Here is a 5,441-nt window from a genome sequence, read left to right as displayed (position 1 = left end):
GCTAGAAAACAACATAAAGGTCTCATTTTATATCATTAACTATTCTCAGTGTTATTGTTGTTCGTTTGCATATTTCTATTATACAGTTTTAGTTCTATTTCGTTATAACTAGGTTTTTGTATATTTTGCTTTCTCGAAAACGAACGCCCAACGAAGGAAATAATAACGAATGTACGTGTAAACGAAACTAAGGCATATCTGTATGCCCATTCGGAGAATGTTTTGTATTTGCACTGTGAGAATTTCAATGCAATGGTATTTGTATAATTGTTTGGATCAATTTATCATTCGTATGTTTCTTTTTCTCATTTCTATCTCTCGCTGGTTTAAGTGTTATTGAAAAAAGGAGAAAAAAATATTCTCTTATAAATATATTATAAAAGGCTTCTCTTGTAACGTTATTTCTCGTGTGCTTTGTTATTCTTTACATCTGTTTACATTTTACGCGCCTTCAACCCACTGCCTTCATTTCCGATGCTTCTCCTGTTTTGCCGTCTTCCACCCGTGAAATTATTGATAATGTTTACAAAACCTACTTTACGTAGCGGCTTCAACTGTTGATACTACATAAAGTAAATTAATTCACAGACCTTTCCATATTCAACTCGAAACTATTCAAGTTACATATTATTTGATAATGTGAACTATCAACAAAAAATGAAACTCCGCTTTTGTCCATAAAACTAACAAGAACAAATTGAAACATACAATCATATATCTAAAACATATAATTCAATCATAATAAGCAAACATGGTAGAACCTAAACGAATGAACAAAAGAAAAACAAAATGTGCAATAGTAAACTCATCTGTTTATAGAAAATCTAATGCTTCCGCCAGCTTGAAAGCTTTCAATTCCTATTTGGAGCTTTCTGTTTTGATGACACACTACCTGGCTTGAAACGATGTTTTCCATTGCTATATCCTCCTTACTGCTTACTACATGCATGTATAGTGTTTAACGGAAGCGACGCTTCTTACCGTGTTTTTTATTCACTTTTCCAGCTTTACGTTTTTTGCCGCCACCAGCACTACCCGCCGACGTTGAAGGATAGTCTTCGTTGAGCACGCTTATATCAGTGAAGCTGGTCAATTCGTCGCCCAGTGAAGCTGCAAGCATTAAACAAAAGTTTTATTATAAAGCTAACCATACATGATTATCACAAAACGGTTAATTAAAAATGGAACTGTTGAAATATTAGAAATAGTAAAGTTTCGAGCGATGCCAATGCTTTTAATTATAAATTTCAGTTACTATTAAGCTTTCGAATGATAATAAGCGTAAGCTTTCAGTGTATCCTTGCAGAGCTTTCAAAGATGTCGCAACATCTGAATTGTTGCGCAACACAAGGTCCGTGTTGCATTTACATTCAAAAGTAACAAACGGTTTTCTTATCATAATTCGTTTTGTGAAAAAATATAAAGGTGATCCTTCAACATTTTCAAAATTTAATCGCAAACATGAAATCCTCGCACTAACCAAATACATAATTAAAATAAACAAGGGTTTAACTGGTTTCCGACACATAAAAATATCAACTATGTATTAGTTTTCATACATTTTTCTTTAAACATTCACCATTATGATGGCTCAAAATGAAAACATCCACAGTGTATCGTTCGACAAAAGCTTACCAAGTGTCGTTAGCTTCCTGCTGCGGTGTTTGTCCGCTTTCGTAACCGGTAGGCGCGTAAGATACGTCTCCTCGTACTCCTCTCGTTCGCGCTCACGTCGCGATAGTATCTGCTGCGCACGGGAACTGCTAGACAGCTCAACCGGTGTGTCCAGATACTCGTCCTTCAGATCCTGTATCAGTGACGAACCGAGGGCATGCTTTTTTGCTCGCTCCAGCTGCTTTCGTGCCCGATCCGCCTTCGTATCTTCCTCGTAAGGCATCGATGTCAGCTTCGGTGGCACGTACACATCCGATTTGCTACGTCGTGCTGCACCGTCATCACGATCCCCACCGCCACCACGGACACCTGCTCCTCCTTTTTTGGCCGCTTCCTTGGCGCGCTTTAACTTCAGCATCACCATGGCGGAACTGTCCGAATCGGCACCCTCGTCCGTATCGGGACCGCCATCCTCACCAGCTGCCGTGCTGCCTGCACCGGCCTCTTCTCCCGGTGCCGGCATCTGTGACATAAGGTTGGCCGGGTTTGCACGGAACGCGGTAGGATCGGATGTGCTGGTACTGCTGCCCGTAACTGCCGTCTTTACCAGCTTGTCGATCTGATAACGTAGTTTGTAGTCGATGGGTCGGATCTTTTCCAGCACGGTTCGAATTTCAATCAACCGGTCGATCGATGGATCCTTCTCGATTCGGTGTCCTGGGGAGAGTAGAAATTGGAAATTGAATCACATAAAAAGTGTAACAGTGTGACGCTATGGACAGTATCTAACGTAAAAATTATGTGAAAGTACTATGTTTCAAATGAAAAAAAAACTAACCTGACATACGTAAAATTGTGAGCTGTTTTGTTGATAAGGTATGATTTACTATTTTCAAGTTCAAATGAAACGGTTGATTCTCTTCAAGTAAAAGTGGAATTGCATAAAAATAGATAAGTATTTTTGAAAAATGAAATCCATTCTGTACTAAACCTTTTCAATTGACACATCCTTAATTTTTCTTTTTTCGATTATTTACAAGTTGAACTGGAATATGCAGAAATGGATATGGAATCCAACTAATTTACTGGAACTTTTGCAAGCTGGCATCGTTTCTTTGAGAAGCTTTCACAATTCACACATTTGCAAAGCTTTCAGGTATGAGTCTAGAAAGGATTGAACACAATCGATTCCATTGCTTCCGATTCCACATCTACTAGAAAAGAATCCAGTAGTGACTACAACTTTCTCATTTGAACTGGACAATTCCATAAAATGTCGTTAACATTTTTTTTCGGATTCAACTGGCAAAGCTGGATTCATTTCTGGTGTCTGCCATGTTTTACATTCCAGTTCAACTACTTATTCTCATGCATATCCAACTCAAGAATGTAGAAGAAGTGCACTAATAGTTCAAGTAGCTTCCGGTCATACATTTTCGTATCGTGTTATGAAATTAATAACGCCAAAGCATCATCAATTAATTATTTCATTTGACCAACTGTGCGTTAATCACGGTGTTAGATGTCAGTGTAGATGATTAATAATTGAAAATAATCGAAACCAATAAGGTTTACTAACTCGTCACACGCTAATCTTCGCACCTAGCATTTACTTACCAGCGCATTTTCGCAGCACCACGTACGTCAGGTTGATGAGATAGTTCAGCAGCATATGGTACTTGATTTCGAGAAAGTTTAACCCGTACTCGGTCGATAGTTCGCCCGTTTTCACCCGTTGCAGCATGTTGCCTACCAGATCGGACACCTGCTTGAAGTTGTTGTTCATTTCGTCCAGCAATCGCAATGCCTGCGGCAAATCCGGCTGAATGTCGTACTCGTCCAGTGCCTGAAAAAGCGTGTAAAAAGGACATTAGAGAGACTGCTTGATTTGGGGAGAAGCGAGCTAATTTCTGTATTCTTTTACTTCTGTACGCTTAAATTCATAAAATACACCGCAATCAATACATCTCCTCTTGGTGAGTTTGTTCGAATAAAACAGCAAGAAGGATCCTTTCTGTACGAAATTTGAATGAGCTGTTCGTACTCCTCCGGGCGCCATTAAAAGAGAATGGGAAACTTTACTGACCGCGGGACAGTGTCGCGGTATAAACCCGACCGAAGAGAACCCCCATTGCCAATCTCGTTCGTCGATAGAGAAATGTGCATCAAACCGTTGCTAAAAGGAACCTATATGTGCACGATTCGCGTTTTTCGATATTAATATCAATATCAATCAAACATGCCGATCAGACGCTACAAAACTTCCACTGCTAACGTTCGGCAGAGGCAAAAGGTTTATCCACCGTTGTTGTACCCTTTTTTTTCGCTCCAGCTTCATCACTCAATCCATTTTGTACGGTTCAAAGCATTCTTCCGGGATTGGGTTTGATGCAGAAAATCCACCTTTTTCACAACGCTCTTTGTTTCGCCCGATATATGTGGACTCCGGTGTACGCCGATGCATATTTTACGCTTCCCTGAGCCCTGGCTTCACATTTGCGATGTTTTTTTCCGTATATGTGCACCATTCAAACGAGCTATGTGTCCGTGCGTCGAGTTTCGATCTAGGGCGGGAAGAATACGGTATACTATTACCCATTTCAACGTGCGTTGGAAATAAATTCGTTTCAATCGTTTATTTTCGTCCCGTTTAAATTATGAAATACGCTCCCATACATCTCCCGGACGGTGGTGGAAGCTTTCGGAACCTGAAAAAAGGGGGGTGCGTTTCTTTATGTTGATCTCTTCGTTTGGTTCGATGCTAGCAAGAGCACATACCGTTGAACATAATGCACACCGCATAGGCAGGAGCACATATTGCGGAGTTGCCACGTTGTGTTCCACACATTCACGCTTTACTTCAAACGATCTTTAAAAAGAAACGCTTCCATCGTTCGCGATCTATTAATCCCACAGACGCGGGTAGCGAACGGGTGGCATTAAATTAAAACGGCAGTGCACTAATTGCAAAGCGAGCGAACGTGGAATCATTTGACATGGAAGACCTCTTTTATCAACGCCAACATCCAGAGCATTCCGGCGCCATTGGTAGCGCGCCGATGGTTTTTGTTGTAGTCAACACATTTTTTGGTCTTGTACGTATGTGGAGGAAGTATTTAAACACTCGACCACCATTAGCACCCGGATCGCTGCAGGAGGATACTTGCGACCGCAATAATAAATCCTTTTTCGCGATAACTAGGCATAAAAGGGGTTATGTTCCCTGCCTCATCATCGCATGGGGCTCTTCGCGTTTTGCCGTTCCGATGTGCTCCACAACATCCGAAACGCAACTGTCGAACGCATCAATACGTTGGACGGGGTTTTTAAAAGGACTTATTTGCAGGGATTTACGGTAGTTGGTAGAATGGGGCTTTAAATTAAAAAATATATATCTATATACATACACGCGCGCTGCCTTAGTATGGAGAAAGGTTCACTCGCGGGAAACATAACGGACGCTAGCGCGTTATGTTGCAGTACGAAACAAAAACTGAGTCTGAGGAAAAGGCAATCCCACTCGATCCTTTTTTTTACCATACTCATATGCACATACACCCCACATGCAGAAAACACAACTAAAGTAAGAAGAGAAAAAAAGTCATACATCAACTCTCTCGATATTTTTCGATATTATTTTTTCGCCCCTACTACTAAAATATAGAAAGCAAATTCCCGGGACTTCGTCGAGCGCTCCGAATTTGCTCTGTTTTCGCAAATAAAAAGTAAAAGATATGACGGTTCCAATTTTAAAATATAAATTCGCCTCTCGCTTTGCTCCTGTTTCCCATCGAGAATTCGCGAATTGTAGGGGGAAAAATATCCGA

At 40.6% G+C, this 5,441-nt stretch overlaps 1 protein-coding gene across 1 annotated transcript; it reads right to left on the bottom strand.

Moving 5' to 3' along the window:
- Positions 1 to 958: 958 nt before the first annotated feature.
- On the bottom strand, positions 959 to 3,466 carry LOC128712461 (neuroguidin; the record flags this gene model as incomplete). The annotated part of the gene is made up of 3 exons (XM_053807353.1): positions 959 to 1,110; positions 1,636 to 2,331; positions 3,232 to 3,466. Coding segments are annotated over 3 exons (1,083 nt in total), but the record flags the coding sequence as incomplete, so codon positions are not given.
- Between the last annotated feature and the right edge of the window lie 1,975 nt (positions 3,467 to 5,441).

The sequence above is a fragment of the Anopheles marshallii genome, chromosome 3 (genome assembly GCF_943734725.1).
Source record: "Anopheles marshallii chromosome 3, idAnoMarsDA_429_01, whole genome shotgun sequence".
Classification (NCBI taxonomy): domain Eukaryota; kingdom Metazoa; phylum Arthropoda; class Insecta; order Diptera; family Culicidae; genus Anopheles; species Anopheles marshallii.
The sequence above is the reverse complement of the archived record's forward strand: the minus strand, read 5'-3'. Positions and strand labels throughout refer to the sequence as shown.